The sequence below is a fragment of the Hyla sarda genome, chromosome 1 (assembly GCF_029499605.1).
Source record: "Hyla sarda isolate aHylSar1 chromosome 1, aHylSar1.hap1, whole genome shotgun sequence".
In the NCBI taxonomy this organism is placed as follows: Eukaryota; Metazoa; Chordata; class Amphibia; order Anura; family Hylidae; genus Hyla; species Hyla sarda.
In genome coordinates this window covers 47,957,840-47,981,361 of record NC_079189.1, presented here as the reverse complement: position 1 = coordinate 47,981,361, position 23,522 = coordinate 47,957,840, and the positions used below count along the sequence as shown (strand labels likewise).

The following is a 23,522-nucleotide window of genomic DNA, read 5'->3' as shown; positions in this document are numbered from 1 at the left end:
GGGCAGAGCGCGCGGATGGCGGTGCTTAGGGGCAGAGCGCGCGGATGGCGGTGCTTAGGGGCAGAGCGCGCGGATGGCGGTGCTTAGGGGCAGAGCGCGCGGATGGCGGTGCTTAGGGGAAGAGCGCGCGGATGGCGGTGCTTAGGGGCAGAGCGCGCGGATGGCGGTGCTTAGGGGCAGAGCGCGCGGATGGCGGTGCTTAGGGGCAGAGCGCGCGGATGGCGGTGCTTAGGGGCAGAGCGCGTGGATGGCGGTGCTTAGGGGCAGAGCGCGCGGATGGCGGTGCTTAGGGGAAGAGCGCGCGGATGGCGGTGCTTAGGGGCAGAGCGCACGGATGGCGGTGCTTAGGGGGAGAGCGCACGGATTGCAATGCTTAGGGGCAGAGCGCGCGGATGGCGGTGCTTAGGGGCAGAGTGCGCGGATGGCAATGCACAGATGGGGGCGGCTCACGGATGGAAATGCGCAGAAGGAGCGCACTGATGGCAATCTTTATGGAGAATACACAGGTTATCTCTCTCTTGCTTAGTAATGTTTCCTCCCATAGGGTCTCTGTGAAATGACACTGATGCTTTTATCCTTGTTGACTTATTATACATTTTACATCTAAGAACAAAACATAATGGCAGCTGAACTATGCAGTTCTCCAGATAGATTTCTGTATACATGTACTAAACGTACTTACTTTATATAGCATTGATTCCCAACCAGGGTGCCTCCAGCACTTGCAGAACTCCAACTCCCAGCATGTCTGGACAGCCAAAGGCTGTCCGGGCATGCTGGGAGTTGTAGTTTTGCAACAGCTGGAGGAACCCTGGTTGGGAATCACTGCTCTATAGTATGGAGTAGATTCTGAGACAGTCATGTTTGCTACATTTACCAGCAATGCTCTGCATATAAGGTGGGTAAACCTTACAACTTATGATCCTAACATAAAGCTTATATTCCCAAACTGTCCAATAGGTGGGGACCCAACCACTGGGACACCTGCTGAGTGCTAGAATTATGTAGTAGTGGTGCTAAAAAAATAAAAATAAAATAAAAAAAGGACCGTACCACTTCTCCCATCTACTCCACCGTCCATCAAGCTGCCAGAAAAAGGGCCCATAAAGACAATGGAAGACATAGTGGTGTGGCGCTTTTCTTCCATTTGGTGTGGCATTGTGGTTGACATCTCATCATTCAGACATTTGAGGCGGCATGCCAACAATGCCTTTGATGTCATCATACCTGTAATGGTCTACAATATAGAATTTTTTGTTCTGGCCCATGGTTATATGCCATCTATTTGAAAGAAGAGATCGCAGACGGCACTCACGGAAACAGCAAGAAGTTTTATTCGGGATCGCTGGTCCACGCAACAAGAACGACAGGTAAGTCGACCGGTTTCGCGCTACGCAGAGCGCTTACACGTGACCTCTGACATCAATTAACCCTTCCCCCCTTAAATACATACACTAGGTAATACAAAAATAGAAAAATAGACATTACAGGGTTAAAAGCACAAATATTGTGTATGGTATGGAGAGACTAGCATTAGTATTTACTAACTAGCTATAGCAGCGCCTAAAACTATGTAACACTAACGGAGGTTATGTATTGTACTTAAAACGCTAGGTGTGAACATAGGTCCTATGCTAACAACATCCACCTGCACTATGGAAATACATTAAAATCCTCCTGTAGGTTTAATCCTAGTGGTCCTATGGCGTCTGTAAGTATAATCATTTCAGATTCTTTTTGTAACAATAATTTATGTCTGTCTCCACCAAATTTTAAGGGTGCAACTGTTTTTAATCCTAGGAATTTTAAATCTTCAATTTTGTTATTGTGTTTATATTTCATATGTTCTATTACTTTTGGGCACTACTGGAAAAGGCTGCCCAAAAGCAATAGAGCATATGAAATATAAACACAATAACAAAATTGAAGATTTAAAATTCCTAGGATTAAAAACAGTTGCACCCTTAAAATTTGGTGGAGACAGACATAAATTATTGTTACAAAAAGAATCTGAAATGATTATACTTACAGACGCCATAGGACCACTAGGATTAAACCTACAGGAGGATTTTAATGTATTTCCATAGTGCAGGTGGATGTTGTTAGCATAGGATCTATGTTCACACCTAGCGTTTTAAGTACAATACATAACCTCCGTTAGTGTTACATAGTTTTAGGCGCTGCTATAGCTAGTTAGTAAATACTAATGCTAGTCTCTCCATACCATACACAATATTTGTGCTTTTAACCCTGTAATGTCTATTTTTCTATTTTTGTATTACCTAGTGTATGTATTTAAGGGGGGAAGGGTTAATTGATGTCAGAGGTCACGTGTAAGCGCTCTGCGTAGCGCGAAACCGGTCGACTTACCTGTCGTTCTTGTTGCGTGGACCAGCGATCCCGAATAAAACTTCTTGCTGTTTCCGTGAGTGCCGTCTGCGATCTCTTCTTTCAAGTTTTCTACGCTTATGCTTATGACGGACTGAGTACCGGATTTGTGGCATTTGGATCTGAAGGTGCAGTGATCCAGTGTACTCCGGCAGAATGGTGAGTGCGGCAGTGCCGACATTTCTCCTTCTCCATGTGTTCGATATGCCATCTATTGCCAGCTAAGAATAGGATGGAGAAAGGGACATATGTCTCAGCTTTGCATATGTGTACTGTACTTGGGTATATGAGAGGTCATCTTTAGCTGTGTGCTCCTCACTTACAGGTATTGTCAGAAATAAATGTAAACATCTTGATTGAACTTTAAAGATTCCATTTTATTTTCATAACATTTTTTGTTCACCCAGATGATTTTCCCCCATTTATACATTAATTTTATTACTTCCTGCTATGCTACACGATGCTTCACTGTATCTTGTGAAAAAAAAGTTTTTGAAGGTCTGAAGGAAATGAATTTTCCCTGATAACTACTCCGATATCAGAATGAGTTGACAAACGTGCAAACCTGTAAAATGAATAGCCACCTTAAGGGTCTATTCACATGTACAATATTCTGCGCAGAATTGATGTGCAGGATTTCAAGCTGTGTACGGTCATTCTGTTTACAGAAAATCCTGCGCATTAAATTACGCATCAAATATGCACAGAATACTGTACGTGTGAATAGACCATAAAGAGGTATTCCCATGTAAAAGAGAATGCCATTGGGTATGATAGAACTGTGATTGGTGGAGGTCCTACCTCTGTGACCCCCACTGATCATGAGAATAAGGACAAAGTGCTGATGTAATGCTGCCTCCTCTTAGCTGTTTCTTTCTTGCATGGTGGTCCTAGATGACGTTGCTGTGCAGATAACGTCATTGTAGCACCATACAAGTGAATGGGACTGGTTGCAGTCATCGCTACACCGCTGCTGCATCCCCTTCATTTTCACTGTGGAAGTCATAGAGGTTGGACCATCACATATCATAAAGTGATTGGATATCTTATTGCTATCACTTCACGAGAGAGGTTTTCCCCTTTAAGAAAATTTCTAAAAATTTCTTTCAGTCACCATCTGAATTTGTTGAAGTTATCTAGACAAATGCTCTTAACAAAATGAATTTGCCTAAAATAAGGATCATATTCTGTTCTTGACGCTCTCTCTCTCTCCTTTGACCTTTTAACAGAGATCTTCTTCAGACATTAACGGAGGAAGAGCTGCACACTCTAGAAAGAAATCTTTGCATTTCACAAGATGTGGAGTTTCCCGTCCGGACAGACCCAGAAGTGCCCTCCGCGATCTCTCCTGTCTTAGTCACTGCCTTACCTACGGAAGATCCACTTTCGTCAAAAGCTGAAAACACTGAGATTGAACTGGCTTGCTCTATGCAGTATGATGAACAGGAACTGGAGCAGCTAAATATGATGGTTCATAGAGTAGGGGATGAAATGTCTTCTTTACTTTCTCCACCAAGTGTCTGTCAGTCACCTGCACACAGGGCTACAACTTCTAGCACCGAGGCCTCCCCTAGCAGACGTCCTCTGGATAACCGCAATGATGAAGAAGATAGGGTGTTTTTCATGGAAGACCTTGAAGGCGCTCTAGAGGGTCTTACTAGACAAAGGACGGCTGACAACACTGTAGCATGGGTCAACAGTTCCTGTTACAATCCCAAGCAGTTGCCTCAGTGCCAAGAAACCGTTGTGCAAAATAGGGAGGGGGACAATACTAATCTCTTGAAAGATGTAGAAAGCGATTTAAGCAATAACAACAACATTGATGGGAGTAAAATCCTCATGGCGAGTGGTTCTCTGCAAAACTCTTGTAGTTGTCTAGAAGTGACGGATTCACAGTTATACCTCAATGGCTGGGACGCGAGCGGTGACGACGCGGAGACTGCAGAAATCATTGCGCACAGAACTGGTGGGATGAAGATTTCTGCTACTGTCATTTTTAACCCTAAGTCTCTCTCTACTCCGGTGTCACCAGAAGCGTCACCGGATTTAGCCAGCAGCCACGTTCCCCTTTCCTCAGACCCCTTAACAAACAACGATGAGGAAGAGGCGAACAAACTTAGTATAGCCGCCACTAACTGTTTAATCAATTCTTGTGTATGTTGCGGGAGCTGCGACGACACTAGAGAAGATGGCTTAGACAACTTAAGAAATGTTAACTCCTCGGGTAAAGTTATAAATGCTTCCTATAGTTTAATAAAGTCCAAAGAATTGGGCCATTTAGACAGACCAGAGAGCTCCGTGGCTGCTAAAGACGCACTAAAAATGGAAAATTCTCCCGTTTTGTTATTAGAAAGAGAGGCGGACAGACCGGAACTAACACACCTTCATTCCTCCAAGTGCCTGACACACAACTCTGCTTCCCAGCTAGGGACAGACAGTGAATCTGAGGAGACCGCCGGGATCTCAAGTGCTCAACTAAGAAGGAATCAAAGAAGGAAAAAAAGTGAAAGTGAGAGAGGGCCATCACAAAAAAACGAGGGGAACAGCTCTGAAACCGGAGTGAAAGAAGAAACCAGATCTAGTACCAGGTAAAGAACTTTTATTTATTTGTTTTTTTTTCTTTTTAACAATTCTACTTATTTTTATATTTATATGCACGATATCAAACATTTCATGCGTGTCTATTAAAACTTCTTTCTTCAGTTTAATCTGATGTATATATCTACATCTGTTTATTCATTCTCCGTACCAGTCCACGCTTTGTGATATGTCCACTTGTCTTATGAATAAATTCTTGCCCTTATGCTCTTGTTAGTGATAGAAATTCAAAATACCAAAGGTAACTCAAAGGGTGTAGAAAAATATCAGAACCTTGTTTTCTCTGTACTGCAATCGCTACGTCATAGAGGGGAGTCTGTGTGCCCTGAGGAGCCACACTGTATGAGCTGTTCCACTTCTGCACACCGCAAGCTTTTCATGGGGGACTGCACCAAGTGGACACTGGTGACGTAGCCTAGTGATATGCCAACAGTATCTATGCTGCAGCAACCCCTTTCCATAGTGTGGGCCAACAGGTGCGGCGCTGTCTCCAAGCCAATATCTACATGAAATAGAAAGGGATATCCCATCAATGAATACCTGGAGTCTTCGATTTTGGTCCAATAAACCATATTCAGTCTTGTGGATGGTTTAAAAATGGTATGTTTCTAAGGCCTCCATCCTGAGCTTTATACAATTATTAGAGAGAATGTACGATAGTTGTTGGAAGAAATACATTTTTATCCTTCTCTATGAGACAAGGGTTCCAGGCAGCTCACAAATAACATAGCTTTCTGCAAGCTGCTTCTTGTTACTGTAACTAATGGCATATTCCTGATGAATGTTTACTGCCAGACACTACATCATGCCGCTATTGACCAGTGCTGTACAGCTCCAAGCTTGTAAAGATTATTTGACAGAGCATTTCCACAAGATGGGTAAAGTGGAGGAACATAAAGCTTCATCCTTTTTTCTTTTATTTTTCCTGTATATTTGGAGTGCCATGGCAGCCTGCTCCACTTACTTTTTCCTTACCTTATCATGCATTTTAGATCACTTCTATTAAACCCATACAAAGTATGGCACTGGACAGCTACTGCTCCCACTCAGCCAGTCTTCTACACCTGTAAAGAGGTGCTGGACAGGAGAAGACTGTACCTATTATTAGGACTCATTCACACTACAGAACCTCCGGCCGCAGATTTTCCAAACAGAGATTAAAACTGTAGTTGTGGGGGCAACAGAGCAAGATGGCGCCAAGACGGTTTGGAAATGTTTGGTGTCTATCGACATCATTGCATTTCAGAGCACATACTGCAGAAAGAATGAACATGTTCATTCTTTTAGTGTATTGCGCTTCTGTTCATTCTATTTGGCGTAGTCTGTAGGCCGGAATTTCCGTAGAGTGATTGGTGTGGCAGAATCTACTGGTATTTTCCACAGTGAAACTCAAGAGCCAAATTTCGCTCAGAAGATTCGTAGTGTGAACGGGCCCCTACCAATCCAAGTGGTTTCTATTGTCATTGTCACTACACCTTCGGTGGACACTTCGAAACCTTGCTAGGTCTTGTCTTACATGAAGTGTGACCCTGTAAAGGAGTCAGGGATGTCTTTAGAGGTTGTCATAATGGTTTTGGTGTCCCATCACTATTAATGATGTGTTGTCTGGGAAAATGAACAGCATGCTTTTATATGCGCTTATGTTGGCATTACGATGTTGTTGGGTAATAGTTTATTCATATTGCTGCATGACTGTGGTAGGCTTGGATTTGATATTCCTCCTGAGGTACAGTTTGCAATAAAAAATATAATTTGGTTCCAAATCTTTTAGACTTTTGGAGCAGAGGTACCCAAGTTTTTTTTATTTAATCTGGAGCCCTTCTACATTGACACAGATCTATATGGTCATAAGTCCTTACAATTTTTGGGATAAATCAAAAGCGAATAGAGGAAACGTGATATGTGAGGAAACAGATTACAGATGCCCATAGTCTATAGAGAGCAGAGGGATTAGAAGGTGTTAACTACAGAAAGTGACATGCACAGAAGTTGCTGAAAGCTCTAGTTGGTGTTATATCTTACCCCAGTATAGGATTGACAGCTTACACTAAACAGTACTGCTCTGTAACATCCTCAGTTCTGCTTCTTAGGGTGATATAGAGGGCTGGATCCCCTCTTCTGTGTGTGTGCAGAGTATGGGAGATACTGACTCTAGTCTCTGGGACAACTGAACTTTATGAACTGAGCCTAGTATAAATTGCCAAATATAAGATAATGACCAAAAATAGTACTGCTCTTTTGTACAAACATGGCCGACTGATAAGCCACCTGAAAGTGCCGTTATGCGTTAAAATAAGATACATTGGGATGGGTTGACTCCTCTCTAGTCACATCCAGTGAGCAGAGACGATTCTCAAGGTTTTCTACCGATAAATGACTATAGTAATTTTTGCTAACTTTCCCATTTTCAGCATGAAAAAGCAGAAAATGGAAATAAACCTTGGGGAATATTTGCTTGGAGACTGCAGTCTCTAATTAAAAGAAACACTTATCTTGTCCACGTCAAGATAATTGCAGATTCCTCAAGTACTTGTTATGATGTACGGAATCGCTAAACAGTATTATCTTGTAAAACAGGATGTTTGTGAGTAAACAGCAAGAGGCCGGGAGATTAGAGAGAAGATTGGATCAGTACAGTAAGGTACATCTGTATATCAGCTAATGACTAGTGGAGGTGCCAGCCCGTCTCACCATCCTATATGAAAACTAAAAACTAAAATAAAATATATATTTTTTTCTTTTTACTGTGAAATTTTTTGCTGCGGGCAAAATGGAGATAAATTCCATCTCCTCGTTTTAGTCTACAAACATGTAAACTGCAGATCAGACCTGATGTCATGGTTTCTTAAAAAGCTCCTTTAGCAGGAGACTGAAGTGCTGCCCCCAAGACATTCTCTGTTTCTGTAATCTTAGTGCCACCCATTGACATCGGTTTCCAGTAAATTAGATCATTTGTTTTTCTGATATCTGTAACCTGCATATATCCGCGCTGCCTAGTACCAGGGGGAAGAGCATTACATCCTTTAGTTTTCCCAGCAATGATGACAAAGTGGTATTTCCAGCAATATAGCTTCCTCTTAAAGTGTGTGAATCCTCATAGGTTGGGGACTGCTGCACTTCTCCCCCCTGGTTGGCTTTTTGGTTGTCTCGATCGGGTTAGTTCTTGAGTCGCACGTGTTGGGAAATCGGTGCTATGAATGGCAATCTTAGCTATGCATTGCAATGGGAAAGAGGTTGTATTCCTGCCTAAGCCAAGAAGATAATGCATAGCAGGAAGAGGGAAGTTGGGTAGTTGGGTGGACTTGCTGCATAAAAGTAGGGGGCCCAAGCAAATCACTGTGCCTTTTTAAAGTGGTACTCCATTCCTAGACATCTTATCCCCTATCCAAAGGAGTGGCAGGACCCCCGCGATCTCTGTGTAGTACCTGACATTTGTTTAGAACGTTTGGAGTGGGCAGTGGGGGGGGGGGGGGGGGGGGGGCGTGAAGTCAGTGTCACGCCCCCTCGTGACATCACACCACGCCCCCCTCAATGCAAGTCTATGGGATGGGGCGTGGCAGCTGCCTCGCCCCCTCCCGTAGACTTGCATTGAGGGGGCGTGATGTGATGTCAGAAGGGCCTTGGCACTTCACGACCCCCGCCGCCTGCTCTAAGCATTCGGAACAAAATGTTCTGAATGCTGGGGCAGCGGAATACCCCTTTAAAGGTATTTAGATATATATGACTAGAGATGCAGTCCCCAGAAGAAGGAAGCCTAGGCAAACCTTGGAAATTCTGACAGCATTATACCCTATGTGAAGTCAGGTCAACCTATCCTGCTTCGATCAGTCTACTTCTGCAAGTCCTGTTAAAGTGCCTATACCTAGAGTAAGATTTGCTGTAAGAGAGAGGCTGTACCCACCCCATGTATAACAAAAAAGAATCAATCATTTTTCAGCCTGGAACCTGCATAAGTAATGAATATGAGGTAAAGAGGTTGGCCTGACAAAATAGCTTATTAGATATGAGATAGATATTGAATACAATAAATATGAAACTATATATTAGAGATGGATGGATATGTTGATAGATGCGATTTATGGCTACGATAGGTAGATATGATAGATAAGTTAGGTAGATACAGGAGATATTAGGTAGGTATGTAGTAGATAGATATAAGGTATAAACATATGATAGTTATGAGATAGATATAATAGATGGATATGGGATGAATGGATATTACATTCGACTGATATTACTTAGATATGAGAGAGTCACTGATAGAGGCGTCTTGGCACCACCTATCGAATCCAGCAGCAAGATAAATCTCCCGAGGCAACAACAGAGTTCATTCAGGGTGTTCACATGAAATAGAAGAGCAAAATTGTACAGATGTAGATATTGAAAGTATGGAGCACTTACCCAGATTTCTCTTGTATCAAATGCTGCTTTATTGATCACATCACTTGCGGCAGCAGGGAAGGAGGACTGCATGGGGGAGAGACGGGCGACTGTCCATTATCGCACTACCAGCTCTTCGTCAGGCCCTTGTTTATAAGACGATATATAATATATAGATATAAGATATCACATACTGGCTTCTAATCAATATGATACATAACATAGCTCCTGGGATAGGAGAGATTTGTGTGTTCGGTTATAATAGGTTTTTGTTAAACAATAATAGCTATATCAAACGGACAGAACATGGGCGTAAGATAGACACAAAATAATAACGCTCCAATCACTATCGAATCAGCAGCATAAAGAACATTAGGGAACAACTTCACTGTCAACAGTGCCACCAGAGCGGCCCAGTAGTAACAAGTTATGGAACATAAAAAAACTTTCTTTTCAGAATGAGAACCTCACAAATCTAAAAGCCCCCCACAACGGGAAAAGGCCACCCATTATGGCCCGAACAGAAGACACACAGAAAGAACAGAAAAAGAGATTTATGTATTTGGGTGTATTTTACCACTACTTGAGATGTGTCGTGTATAAGGGGCTCCATTTGTCTGGTTATAATCCAATTAAATAAGACACCAGACAGACCCCATTAAAGTGATTAAAAAAAATAAGAATAGTAGTAGCGGAGCTGAATTTGACATTGAGACATGTAAGTTACTTTATGATCATGGTTAATCTACTCCATTTTTCCCCCCACTGTGCCTAAAGAGTTAAATGACAACTTAGGCTCTGCTGCATCTATACAAATGTCTACATACAGATGTCCTGTGGACCAGCACAATGATGCACTTGGTACGAGCGGTCTTGTATGCGCACGGCTTACAAAAAGCTCCCGCAAAGGAAGTGAAGTGTGTCTCTCGGCAGGTCCCCTTTGTTGTCATTCTGGATGAGTTTGTTACCACTGTGCTCCTCATGTCTCTGTTGTCCGCGCTTCATGCTCTTTCCATATTCTTGTTTCCAGTTCTCAGGATGACTCTCCCCTCAACTCTATGGCCAGCAGTGACTTTGACAGTGTGTCTGTCACCACATGTAGTCTCTCCAGCGGTTACACTCTGAGGTAATAACGTGTAACACAGTCGGCGCCGCTCTCCTCGCAGCGCACTCTCTAATGGCATTCTTTATTCTCTCTCTCAATGTGACAATAACATTTAGATTTTTCTTCTCTCCCTTGTGGAGATTCTGCACATCACCGTTTTCCTGCTGATAACACATAGAGACACATTGTAATCTTCCATTTTATCTCTTTTCTTCTTTCCTCGCTGCCATACTGAAGAGATTAAGATTCCTTTTCAAGTCAAACTTTACTTCTCCTACCAAGGTTCATTGGGATATATGGTAATAGTTATGGTGCCAGGTTTGGGATGATAAAGAAGCATCATTTATATTGGAGGTCCCACACCCAGTCCCACCAACAGTCTAGGATTGGAATCTTTCCCTGTTCTATTCCAATGGGGTTACTGAAAAAACATGGAATCTTGCTGGGTCTTGAGGACTGGGTTGGGGACCACTATGATGTGCTATCGGTGAAACAGTTGGCGTTGGGGGTGAGTAGAGTGATGGCTCATTGGTGAGGGAATAGGATAATAGGCCATCTTACCACTATATGGATGAAGCCCTTACTTCAAGGTTTGCTACGATAAAGATGCCATGATGGCCTAAGGTGAGTCATCCATGATGACCCAATGTAGTAACTAAAGAAACTGTAATCTTGGTAGGCCTTGAGGACTGGGTTGGGGACCACTGTGCTATATGATGTGCGATAGGTAAAGCAGTAGGAGTAAGGGGTGTATACAGTGATACCTCATCGGTGATGGGTTAGGATAATAAGCCATTTTACCACCGTGGGGTTGAAGCCCTTACTTCAAGTTTGGATACGATAAATATGCCATGATGGCCTAAGATGACAGTTGCCTTTATGGACCAGCATTCAGTTATTTGTTTTCCTTTTTAAATATAAATAAGGTCCTCAAAAGGTCCTATACACTTCGTAGTACAAGATAAGTAATGCATTTACTGCGTTACTAACTTTTTATGGTTAGATCTGTAGGTAAATTGTAAAAGATATGCAAACACATTAAGGCTTCTTTCACACTTCCGTTGTGACACGGCACTGTGACGTCCATCGGGGAGATTAGCGGGAGGAAAGATACATCATGTCCAGTCCTCAAGTACCCTGAAGAGGTCATGTTTTTAAGATTTACTTAGTCTTTCACAGGTGATATAATTGTTATCAGTTCATCATGCATCACCACAAGTGTTCTCTGTATGGGATATCCTCAAAACATGACCTGTCGAGGAACTGCACTTGAGAATTCGTCTTGTAATCATTGACTGGGAGCATCATGTGACCAAAGTATCATTCTTCTATGTACAGTGAATGCAATATATATTAAAGGGGTACTCCGGATCTAGAATCTTATCCCCTATCCAGTACAGAGATGCTGGGGGTCCCGCCCCTGGGGACCCCCGGCATGTCCGTAGTGCACCCGGCGTTCATTTAGACCTTTGGGTTCAGCGCCGGAGGCTCGTGATGTCATGGCCACGCCCCCTCAATGCAAGTCTATGGGAGGGGGTGTGGCAGCCATCACGCTCACTCACATAGACTTGCATTGAGGGGGCATGACCGTGACATCACGAGCGGGGCATAACCATGACGTCACAAGCCTCCGCATTGCCAGTCATCCGATACGCAGCGAAGTTCGGTCTGTGCACAGGATGTCTGAGGTGCCGCAGCCAATAAGATGTCTAGAGGAAGAGTACCCCTTTAACCCTTAGTACTTGTTACCTCAGTGTTTGCATCAAACAAGGGGTAATGCACAGCAAATTTAATAATTTTCATTTACTCTCCAGTACCTCATATACATTTATGCATTATGAATACCTTTTGACTCTTAGCCATCCAATAGTAGCTGGACCATTGGTGCTGGCTGTCTGGGCTTGCTGTTAGTTGTAGTTGTGCAACAGCTGGAGACACGCTATTTGGAAATCACTACAAAAATCTACTAGTGAGACAAAGATAATTATTGGGTTATTACATGTATATTTAGGGTAATTAGCCTGTGTCTGGAGGTTTACTTTTACATTGACTTTTGCACTTGTTCATGAATACAAACCTGTGCAACTTTATGAATAGTCTTTAAAGCGTTCCCCAGCACGCGTGATGTCACTGAAGTCTGCGAGAGATGTACCTTGCCATATTCCGCATGCACTTCCTGAGTTTGGTCTCCTGCCAGGCCGGGAGGAGACCATACTAACTGTTTGACTTGCACAGGGAACAGAACAGAGCCACCTAGTGGCCGTTTTTTCAATCTCATTAAAAACATGTAAAGGTTGAGCATTTTAACAGCAAGTAAATAGCAAAATGTCTTATAATTACATAAGGAACAATATATTAAAAGTTTAGTTTGGTGACAGGTACTCTTAAAAAAAAAAAATTCTACAATGTTGCTGTTATGGAGTCTGTATAGTTAGTTATTAATTTATCTGTCTCTCATAGAGACATAAGAAAAACTGAGAACTGTGCATCTCTAGGTGCTTTTTGCTCTTTACCTCCCTTCTCTCAGCTTTAGAGATAGCAGCAGGGAGGGGAAGGGAGTAGTATACATGAAGGGCAGCCCAGACACGACAGTTCATCTTTTCAGTGGATTGTACAATATTAGAAAAACATGTTTGATGCCCCCTTCCAGAGGCAGCAGTACACCAGTCTACAGGTTGTGTGTGTTATTAGGTCCCATTCACACTACAGAGATTCCACTTAGAATTTCCACAAGGAAGTTCCATAGCGGACATTCCAACGAGGAATTGGATTCCCCTGGAAGAATTATTTTGGCAGAATTTATGCAAAAAACTATTATCAATTGGGACTTTTGAATTTTAGAGTTTATTTTATGGCAGGTTTTGTGCAAAATAAGTAGCAATGCTGGGACAGCGCAGATCCACTGAGACTCAGTGAGACAATTCAGGCTAACCCCATCACTCCAGTGGAGCTTATCTGCAGTACTCAACTCATGGAAAGCTGTGGACGTCATAAACCAGCAACTTGTAATTCTCACTTTTCCCTGTGGAGGCAGTGTAGGGGAACTGAACACTTTGCTACTATGTTTCTCTAGAGATTAAAACTGGGTGGGAGTCTCAGTTTATTTATGGGAGAAATTTCCCCCCCCCCCCCCCCAAAAAAAAGATGGGTTACCCCACTTACATTGTTTACAAAAAATTGGACAACCCCTTTTAAATTTTTCTGAAGGACAAACTCCATCCCCTGGATCCTTAGGTTCTGCATAATTTGTCTAAACATTCATCTGTTCTGTGTTTTCTTTGCTTCTAGTTGCTGCTTCTTCCATACATCTTGTCACCCTACCATATAATGCATCTATCTATCTCTTTAAGAATACAGACTCTGCAGCTCCAGATGGACATAAGGATTTCCCCCATAACACTGCTCTTCCTTATTCTCTTTTTCATCCCTTTTGTACTAACACAATGTTTCCTCCCACCTAAGAGCTGCTTACATTGCTTACATCCTCTGTGCTGCTAGTATTTAACCCTAGTGACCTCAGCAGCTTAATGGTTAAACTCCCAGGACTAAATAGCATCTCCCTGTTAACCAGAACGCCTTAACCTCCCGGCCCCGCAGTCACCTGGCGCCCATACTGATAATACCGTGTGCTGTGTATTTATTGCAGGAGGCGCTTATAACCTCGGTGAGATCACAGGCGGCGGAGAAGCTTATTGCACTCAGACAAGTGTATTTCACGCCTTAGACTGCAGACACATCACTGTGTGGCCATGATCTCCTGATGTCACGTTGCTTCAGTCAGTAGAGATTGAAAAGGGAATGTATCTGATGTGTGCGTGTGTGTGTGTATATATATATATATATATATATACATACATATTTTTTTTACATTTTTAGACAGTGCAGCAGATGCTTTTTTGCAGCTTAAAGGGGTACTCCACTGGAAAACATTTTTTAAAAAGATTAATCCTTCCAGTACTTATCAGCTGTTGTATGCTCCAGAGGAAGTTGTATAGGTATTTTATGTCTGACCACAGTGCTCTCTGCTGACACCTCTGTCCATTATAGGAACTGTCCGAGCAGGATAGGTTTGCTATGGGGATTTGCTCCTGCTCTGGACAGTTCCTGACCTGTACAGAGGTGTCAGCAGAGAGCACTGTGGTCAGACAAAAAATTAATTCAAAAAGAATAGAACTTTCTGTGAAGTACTGAAAGGATTAAGATTTTACTAATCTGTTTTAACTTTCTGGCACCAGTTGATTTAAATAAAAAAAAAAAATGTTTTCCAGCAGAGTACCCCTTTAAGTGAATAGGTTTGAATGGACAATAGAGTGTCCAAAGACTTAAAGGGGTACTCCGGTGAAAAACCTTTTTCTTTTAAATCAACTGGTGCCAGAAAGTTAAACAGATTAGTAAATTACTTCTATTAAAAAATCTTAATCCTTCCAGTACTTATTAGCTGCTGAATGCTACAGAGGAAATTCCTTTCTTTTTGGAACACTGACGACATCACGAGCACAGTGCTCTCTGCTGACATCTCTGTCCATTTTAGCAACCGTGCATAGCAGATGTATGCTAAGGGAAGCATGGTGGCTCAGTGGTTAGCACTGCTGCCTTGCAGTGCTGGGGCCTTGGGTTCAAATCCCACTAAAGACAACAATAAATAAAGTGTTATTATTATTATGATGATGTCAGCAAAGAGCACTGTGCTCGTGACGTCATCAAGAGAGCATTCCAAAAAGAAAAGAATTTCCTCTGTAGTATTCAGCAGCTAATAAGTACAGGAAGGATTAAGATTTTTTAATAGAAGTAATTTACAAATCTGTTTAACTTTCTGGCACCAGTTGATTTAAAAGAAAAAGGTTTTCACCGGAGTACCCCTTTAAGTCCAGGTGTTAGTTTGCCTGCCAACTATCTCTCCAAATGGAGACAAAAACCAAAGAACATGGAGCGCACCCTGTGTGGGATCAACGATGAACATGCAGTGGTGGAGATCTTGTAAGTAACTCGCTCACCTGGTTTTGCTGTGCTATAGAGGCACAACGCTCAGACGGGTGTGGAAGATGTGGTAGACTGCAGCGGCTTCCCGTGCTGACCAGCAAGCGTGAAGACAATGGAGAACGAAGGTAGAACAGGGAAATGGAAGCTGGAACCGCGCTGTCAAGGAAGGGGGTCAGTGGATCCAAGGCTGTGGTAACATATACAGTGGTCCCTCAACATACGATGGTAATCCGTTCCAAATGGACCATCGTTTGTTGAAACCATCGCATGTTGAGGGATCCGTGCAATGTAAAGTAAAGGACAGTGGTCTACAATCTGCGGACCTCCAGATGTTGCAAAACTACAACACCCAGCATGCCCGGACAGCCAACGGCTGTCCGGGCATGCTGAGTGTTGTAGTTTTGCAACATCTGGAGGTCCGCAGGTTGTAGACCACTGATAGAGGAAGTTGTACTCACCTGTCCCCGCCGCTCCGGACCGTCACCGCTCGTCACCGCTGCCCGGGATGTCGCCGTCCATCGCTGTCGCCGCGTCCCCGAGGTGTCCCCACCGCTCCGGCAAGGCCTCTGCTTCCCAGGCATCCGCGCTCTCCGTCGCCGCCATCACGTCACTACGCACGCCGCTCCTATTGGATGACGGGACGGCGTGCGTAGTGACGTGATGACGTCGATGGAGAGCGCAGAGGATCCCGAAGAGGACGTGCCGGAGCCCCGAGGACAGGTAAGTGATCGTCAGCGGACCACACGGGGCACCGTAAACGGCTATCCGGTGGCAGCTGAAGTAGTCAGCGCTGCCGGATAGCCGTTTATGCGATGGCCCCGACATACAAAAGCATCGTATGTTGAAATGATCGTATGTCGGGGCCATCGTAGGCCGGGGGGGGTCACTGTACTTTTATTCATAGAACATGTGCACACAACGCGTTTCAAAACCAATCCGGTATAATCCCGATGAAAAAATCGGATTGGTTTTGAAATGCGTTGCGTGCACATGTTCTATGAATAAAAGGACATGTTACCACAACCTTGGATCCACTGACCCCCTTCCATGACAGTGCGGTTCCAGCTTCCATTTCCCTGTTCTACCTTTGTTCTCAACTATCTCTCCAGACCCCCGCATGTACTCACAAGCCTAGCTTGGCCGTGTGAACATGTTCTTAATGGTTAAGGCTGGAGTAAGACTTCTACCCGCGGCTTATCTCCCACCCAAGCACAGAAGGATCACGTATGTTGTAATACAGATGCCTGATCTTTCTGTCCCTCAACATGATTTGCGGGGACCTCTTACACATTTGATGGTCATCTGCTGCTAAAATCAATGGATTTGGCTGACGTTAATCTAATGTGTGTGGCTTAAGGCTATGTGCACCTCTCTGTCAAAGTCTGTTGTTGAATCCATCACATTTAAGGGACACCACCAAGGGAACTCAATTGACCCCATTATAAGTTAAAGGGGTTATCCAGGAAAAAACTTTTATTTTTACATATATATATATATATATATATATATATATATATATATATGATCTACTGGCTCCAGAAAGTTAAACAGATTTGTCAATTACTTCTATTAAAAAAATCTTAATCCTTTCAATACTTTTAAGCTGCTGAAGTTGAGTTGTTCTTTTCTGTCTAAGTGCTCTCTGATGACACGTGTCTTGGGAACTGTCCAGAGTAGAAGCAAATCCCCATAGAAAACCTCTTCTACTCTGTGCAGTTCCCGAGACAAGCAGAGATGTCAGCAGAGAGCACTGTTTCCAGACAGAAAAGAACAACTCAACTTCAGGAGCTGATAATTATTGGAAGGATTAAGATTTTTTTAATAGAAGTAATTTACACATCTGTTTAACTTTCTGGAGCCAGTTGATAAATAAAAAAAAGTTTTTTCCTGGATTACCCCTTTAATGGAGTCCAGCAGGCGCCATTGGCATGCATCAAATGCCAGATCTGGCCCCTCCCCAGAGGATTAACTGGGAGCGCCTTACAATTTCTTCCCTCTTGGAAAACATGAGGCACATGCACACTATGGATATTCTACTCCCAAATCCCATTGATTAAAGGGGTAAAAAAAAAAAAAATAATAATAATAATAATAATTATTAAAATCAACTGGTGCCAGAAATGTATACACATTTATAAATTACTTTTGCCTTCTGGTGCTTATCAGCTGCTGTATGTCCTGGAGGAAGACATGTTGTTTTTCCGGTCAGACACTGTGCTCTCTGCTGCCACTTTTCTAGACAGTTCCTTACATGGACAGAGGTGGTAGCAGAGAGCAATGTCGTCAGACTGGAAAGAACTACACAACTTCCTCTAGACCTTAAAGCAGCTGATAAGTACTGGAAGGATTAAGATTTTTAAATAGAAGTAATTTACAGATGTGTATACATTTCTGGAACCAGTTGATATAAAATTCTAAGCAGAATTTCCTCAGTGAGCATGAGCCCTTAGGGTAAGTAGATAATATTTCTGCATAGGAATTTTCTGCAAATGTATATATATTATTATTATTTTTTTTAATACATTATACACATATATATATATATATATATATATATATATATATATATATATATATATGTATAATTTTATTTATTTTATTTTTTAATACTACATTTTTAAAAATTTTGTCCACTTGCCTTATACGTAAATCATGACTGTGCGCTGCGTCTGCTTACGTATCCACCACATCTGGACCTGTCCTTAACCATTCAGTGGTAAAACAGTGCTGTCATACAGTCACACATTTTCAGGTCCGTTGGCTTTCCGGGCATGCTGGGAATTGTAGTTTGCAGCAGCTGAATGTCCACCGTTTGTCTACCACTCTCCTATAGGATGAGTGGTGCCCTCATTATTAGAAGGCCTGTTCTAATAAAGAAAAAAAAAATTATATATATATATATGTGTGTGTATGTATCGAGATATATATATATATATATATATATATATATATATATATATATATATATATATATATATATTTATTTATATATATATATATATTTTTTTCATTTAATATTTTTAATGCTACATTTTTAAAAACCCTTTCCACTTGCCTTATACGTAAATCATGAATTTGCGCTGCGTAAGCCACACTTCGCGTCTGCTTACATATCCACCACATCTGGACCTGTCCTTAAAGAGGTACTTCGGTGAAAAACTTTTTTTTTTTTTTTTATCAATTGGGGCCAGAAAATTAAACAGATTTGTAAATTACTTCTATTAAAAAAATCTTAATTCTTCCTGTACTTATTAGCTGCTGAATACTACAGTGGAAATTATTTTCCGTTTGAAACACAGAGCTCTCTGCTGACATCATGAGCACAGTGCTCTCTGCTGACATCTCTGTCCATTTTAGGAACTGTCCAGAGTAAAAGGAAATCCCCATAGCAAACATAGGCTGTTCTGGACAGTTCCTAAAATGGACAGAGATGTCAGCAGAGAACACTGTGCTCGTGATGTCAGCAGAGAGCTCTGTGTTTCAAACGGAAAAGAATTTCCTCTGTAGTATTCAGCAGCTAATAAGTACAGGAAGGATTAAGATTTTTTAATAGAAGTAATTTACAAATCTTTCTGGCACCAGTTGATTTAAAAAAAATAAAAAATAAAGTTTTTCACTGGAGTACCCCTTTAACCATTCAGCGGTAAAACAGTGCTGTCATTCAGTCCCCTTTTTCATATCCTATAGTAGTGGTCCCCAAACTGTAGAACTCCAGATGTTGCAAAACTACAACTCCCAGCATGCCCGGACAGCCGAAGGCTGTCCGGGCATGCTGGGAATTGTAGTTTTGCAGCAGCTGAAGGTCCACCGTTTGTCAACCACTCTCCTATAGGATAAGTGGTGCCTGGAGAGTCTGGTGGCCGCTTATCTTGTTATTAAAAGGCCTGTTCTTGCACTGAGCATATTGTCTGGAGCTGATCTAATGTCTATGACCGGCATCTCTATTTTCTCATACATTATACCTAGAGATGAGCGAACTTACAGTAAATTCGATTCGTCACGAACTTCTCGGCTCGGCAGTTGATAACTTTTCCTGCATAAATTAGTTCAGCTTTCAGGTGCTCCCGTTGGCTGGAAAAGGTGGATACAGTCCTAGGAGACTCTTTCCTAGGACTGTATCCACCTTTTCCAGCCCACGGGAGCAACTGAAGGCTGAACTAATTAGTGCAGGATAAGTCATCAACTGCCGAGCCGAGAAGTTCGTGACGAATCGAATTTACTGTAAGTTCGCTCATCTCTAATTATACCTGTATAGAGATAATTATTAGAATTAGCTCATTACCGATTGGCCGGTTTTATTGATGGACTACACAGTGTATTACGGTTCCAGACAGGCCATGTTTTTCAAGCAGATCTTGTGAATATAATTTCCCGTCCTCCGTGGTGCGGCTCTCCTCTCCAGACAGATGAATCTTTCACATCACAGATACCAGACGTATTCTCCTGGCCCCAGACGTGTCACGCCATTACTCCCTGGTTGCTTGTCTCGCTCGCTCTGGACAGGGTGTAAATCTCAGAGACAAACTTGTGCTAGCGGATTGTACTTTTTATTTAATGTGTTTCCCACCGGTATTGTGTCTGTGCTGCTATTTCATCCCGGTTATCTGGGGAGAAGCTCTGTGTGTGACCGAGAGACACCAGCCAACGGTTAGGGGCCGCCGAACATCACAATGCACACTTCAGCTTCTGCCGAACATCACAATGCACACTTCAGCTTCTGCCGAACATCACAATACACACTTCAGCTTCTGCCGAACATCACAATACACACTTCAGCTTCTGCCGAACATCACAATACACACTTCAGCTTCTGCCGAACATCACAATACACACTTCAGCTTCTGCCGAACATCACAATACACACTTCAGCTTCTGCAGAACATCACAATATACACTTCAGCTGCTGCAGAACATCACAATACACACTTCAGCTGCTGCAGAACATCACAATACACACTTCAGCTTCTGCAGAACATCACAATACACACTTCAGCTTCTGCCGAACATCACAATACACACTTCAGCTTCTGCCGAACATCACAATACACACTTCAGCTTCTGCCGAACATCACAATACACACTTCAGCTTCTGCAGAACATCACAATGCACACTTCAGCTGCTACAGAACATCACAATGCACACTTCAGCTTCTGCAGAACATCACAATACACACTTCAGCTTCTGCAGAACATCACAATACACACTTCAGCTTCTGCAGAACATCACAATACACACTTCAGCTTCTGCAGAACATCACAATACACACTTCAACTTCTGCAGAACATCACAATACACACTTCAGCTTCTGCAGAACATCACAATACACACTTCAGCTTCTGCCGAACATCACAATACACACTTCAGCTTCTGCCGAACATCACAATACACACTTCAGCTGCTGCAGAACATCACAATACATACTTAAGCTTCTGCAGAACATCACAATACACACTTCAGCTTCTGCCGAACATCACAATACACACTTCAGCTTCTGCCGAACATCACAATACACACTTCAGCTTCTGCCGAACATCACAATACACACTTCAGCTTCTGCCGAACATCACAATACACACTTCAGCTTCTGCCGAACATCACAATACACACTTCAGCTTCTGCCGAACATCACAATACACACTTCAGCTTCTGCCGAACATCACAATACACACTTCAGCTTCTGCCGAACATCACAATACACACTTCAGCTTCTGCCGAACATCACAATACACACTTCAGCTTCTGCTGAACATCACAATATACACTTCAGCTGCTGCAGAACATCACAATACACACTTCAGCTGCTGCAGAACATCACAATACACACTTCAGCTTCTGCAGAACATCACAATACACACTTCAGCTTCTGCAGAACATCACAATACACACTTCAGCTTCTGCAGAACATCACAATACACACTTCAGCTTCTGCCGAACATCACAAAACACACTTCAGCTTCTGCCGAACATCACAAAACACACTTCAGCTTCTGCAGAACATCACAATACACACTTCAGCTTCTGCAGAACATCACAATACACACTTCAGCTTCTGCAGAACATCACAATACACACTTCAGCTTCTGCAGAACATCACAATTCACACTTCAGCTTCTGCAGGACATCACAATACACACTTTAGCTGCTGCAGAACATCACAATACATACTTCAGCTGCTGCAGAACCTCATACTACACACCTCAGCTTCTGCAGACCACTAGAAGTCCTCTCTCTCTGGCTTTGCACATCTATATGGTCACCTAACTCCTAAGACACTGGTAATATTCCCATAATGCACAGGGGTGGGCCTTATCCCATACATTATTATGTCATCTGAACACACACTCAGTGGCCCTCATTTACTATTGCAAACCCGACATGTTTTGTCGGGTTGTGTGTCAGATTCTGGCGCATTGTGCCGGAAATTCCTGACTAACTCTCCATTTTATTAAGAGAATCCGAAAGGGGGCATGGTCTACATGGAAAGTGGGCATGGCCACAGAAAATGGGGCGTGGTGTTGACATTTTCACACACAAATTTTTTTTTTTTTTACTAAGGTTTCCACAGAAAATGTGGTGGATTTGAGCTGAGGAAAACCCTACAGATCGGAGCTGGTGTAAAAAAGCAAAATGTAGGGTAACCTTAGTAAATACGGAGGGAAAAAAATTGTGGGGTATTAAAACCCATAAAGAAACCTACACAACACTCTTAGTAAATCAGGGCCAGTATCTATAGTTCATTCCTAAGAGGTACTGGCTGGTAGACGCAGAAGCCAAGGTGTGTGTTATATAATATTCTGCAGCAGCCGAGGTGTAGGTTTTTGATCAGCTGCTGCGGAACCTCACAATACGCACATCAGCCTCAGCAGAAGTTTTATTGGTATGTTTAGCAGCAGATGAGGTGTGTGTTTTGATGTTCAGCTGCTGCAAAAAATCACACAGAAAATCACAATACATACTTCTGCTGCTGCAGCAAAAGAGTCTATTGTGATTTTCTGCAGCAGTCGAGGTGTGCGTTAAAATGTTATACAGCAGCTGGGGTGTGTGATTTGATCAGCTGTTGCAGAACAGGACAATATACACTTCAGCTGCCTCAGAACATCACAATACACACCTGCTGCAGCAGATGATTTACCATGTTCTTCAGGAGTGTGCTCGTTTTGATGTTAAGCTGCTGCAGAACATCACAATACACACCTCAGCTGCAGCAGCAGAAGTGTGTATTGTGATTTTCTGTGGCAGCTGACGTGTATAATGTTATGTTCTGCAGCAGCAGAGGCTTGTGTTGTAATATTTTGCAGCAGCTGAGGTGTGTTCTAATGATTTACCATGTTCTGTTCTTCAGGAATGTGCTTGTTTTGATGTTAAGCTGCTGCAGAACATCACAATACACACCTCAACTCCAGCAGTGTAGTGTTAAGTTCTGCAGCAGGGGTGTGTTTTAATGTTCTGCAGCAGCTGAGGTCTGTATTTTGATGACAGTCAGCTGAGGCGTATGAATCAATGTTTTTTTTTTTTTTTTAGCAGCTGAGAGGTAGGTTAGTCTGTTGAGCGATAGGATGTGCGCCACCTTGTATAGCGCCACCATAGCTGTGAACGGTTGCCCCCCTTATGTCACTCAGGGATATATAACGCGCTCATTTTAGTTGGACCCTTTGGGCAGATGTTCAGTGTCAGCTTCAAGCGACAATTCATTATGTGCCGTTCCTAATCCAGTTCATGGCCCGCCATTGTTTTTGCTTACACCACGAGTGATGTGAGAGCTGACACGTTGCTTGTCGTAACATTGATTTTAGGGATTAGACGCCAATAATGGATCTATTTCTGGTGCTGGCGCTGCAGTGCTGGACAATTTATAGTGCTATTAAACAGGCCCTGTTCTCAGCTCTTATACAGAGGTGGTGGGGTGTATGTAATGTGGGGTGAGGGGATTAACGTATAAATTACGGCTCTTTTATTCTTTCTCACTTTTTACCATATAAGTTGCTTGCAGGGACGATTGGTCTACTGACCAAAATAAACCAGTATTACAACATATGCAGGACCCCTCACATACAGTTTTGTCCAGAAATC

At 42.7% G+C, this 23,522-nt stretch overlaps 1 protein-coding gene across 3 annotated transcripts in view; it reads left to right on the top strand.

Moving 5' to 3' along the window:
- Positions 1–23,522, top strand: part of ZFYVE28 (zinc finger FYVE-type containing 28) — a 188,754-nt gene that overhangs the window by 143,005 nt on the left and 22,227 nt on the right. Inside the window, exons 8-10 of one of the 3 annotated variants that reach the window (XM_056554962.1) lie at positions 3,618–4,612; positions 4,739–4,976; positions 10,397–10,492. In XM_056554962.1, the coding sequence (XP_056410937.1) occupies positions 3,618–4,612; positions 4,739–4,976; positions 10,397–10,492 (1,329 nt within the window). Of the gene's footprint in view, positions 1–3,617; positions 4,977–10,396; positions 10,493–23,522 lie in introns of all 3 variants that reach the window. The other 2 variants (XM_056554960.1, XM_056554961.1) reach the window with 2 other exon arrangements.